Source organism: Bison bison, unplaced genomic scaffold (genome assembly GCF_000754665.1).
Source record: "Bison bison bison isolate TAMUID 2011002044 unplaced genomic scaffold, Bison_UMD1.0 scf7180017864456, whole genome shotgun sequence".
Classification (NCBI taxonomy): Eukaryota; Metazoa; Chordata; class Mammalia; order Artiodactyla; family Bovidae; genus Bison; species Bison bison.
This window is the reverse complement of record NW_011495018.1, coordinates 11905784-11906054: the sequence shown is the minus strand read 5'-3', so window position 1 is coordinate 11906054 and position 271 is coordinate 11905784. Positions and strand designations below refer to the sequence as shown.

At 63.8% G+C, this 271-nt stretch overlaps 1 protein-coding gene across 1 annotated transcript in view; it reads left to right on the top strand.

The window, feature by feature from the left end:
* Positions 1–271, top strand: part of GRK5 (G protein-coupled receptor kinase 5) — a 227361-nt gene that overhangs the window by 203387 nt on the left and 23703 nt on the right. Inside the window, exon 5 of the mRNA XM_010859262.1 lies at positions 17–117. Coding sequence (XP_010857564.1) covers positions 17–117 — 101 coding nt within the window. The remainder of the gene's footprint in view (positions 1–16; positions 118–271) is intronic.

Here is a 271-nt window from a genome sequence, read left to right as displayed (position 1 = left end):
CTCTTCCTGCCTCCAGTCCCCAGTTTTCATCACCCAAGTTGGACGGGACCTGGTCTCCCAGACGGAGGAGAAGCTCCTTCAGAAACCCTGCAAAGAACTCTTCTCGGCCTGCGTGCAGTAAGTGCCCCGGGCCCTGGCCTCCCCTCCTCTTTCCCTGTCCGGGGGTCAGGACCCTCAGCCTCCTTGTGGGTTTCCACCTGGTCACCTGGAAAGGGGGCTGCCTCTCGTGTCCCTCCCCCGGAGCACTGGGCACCCGGGGGCAGGTCTTCAG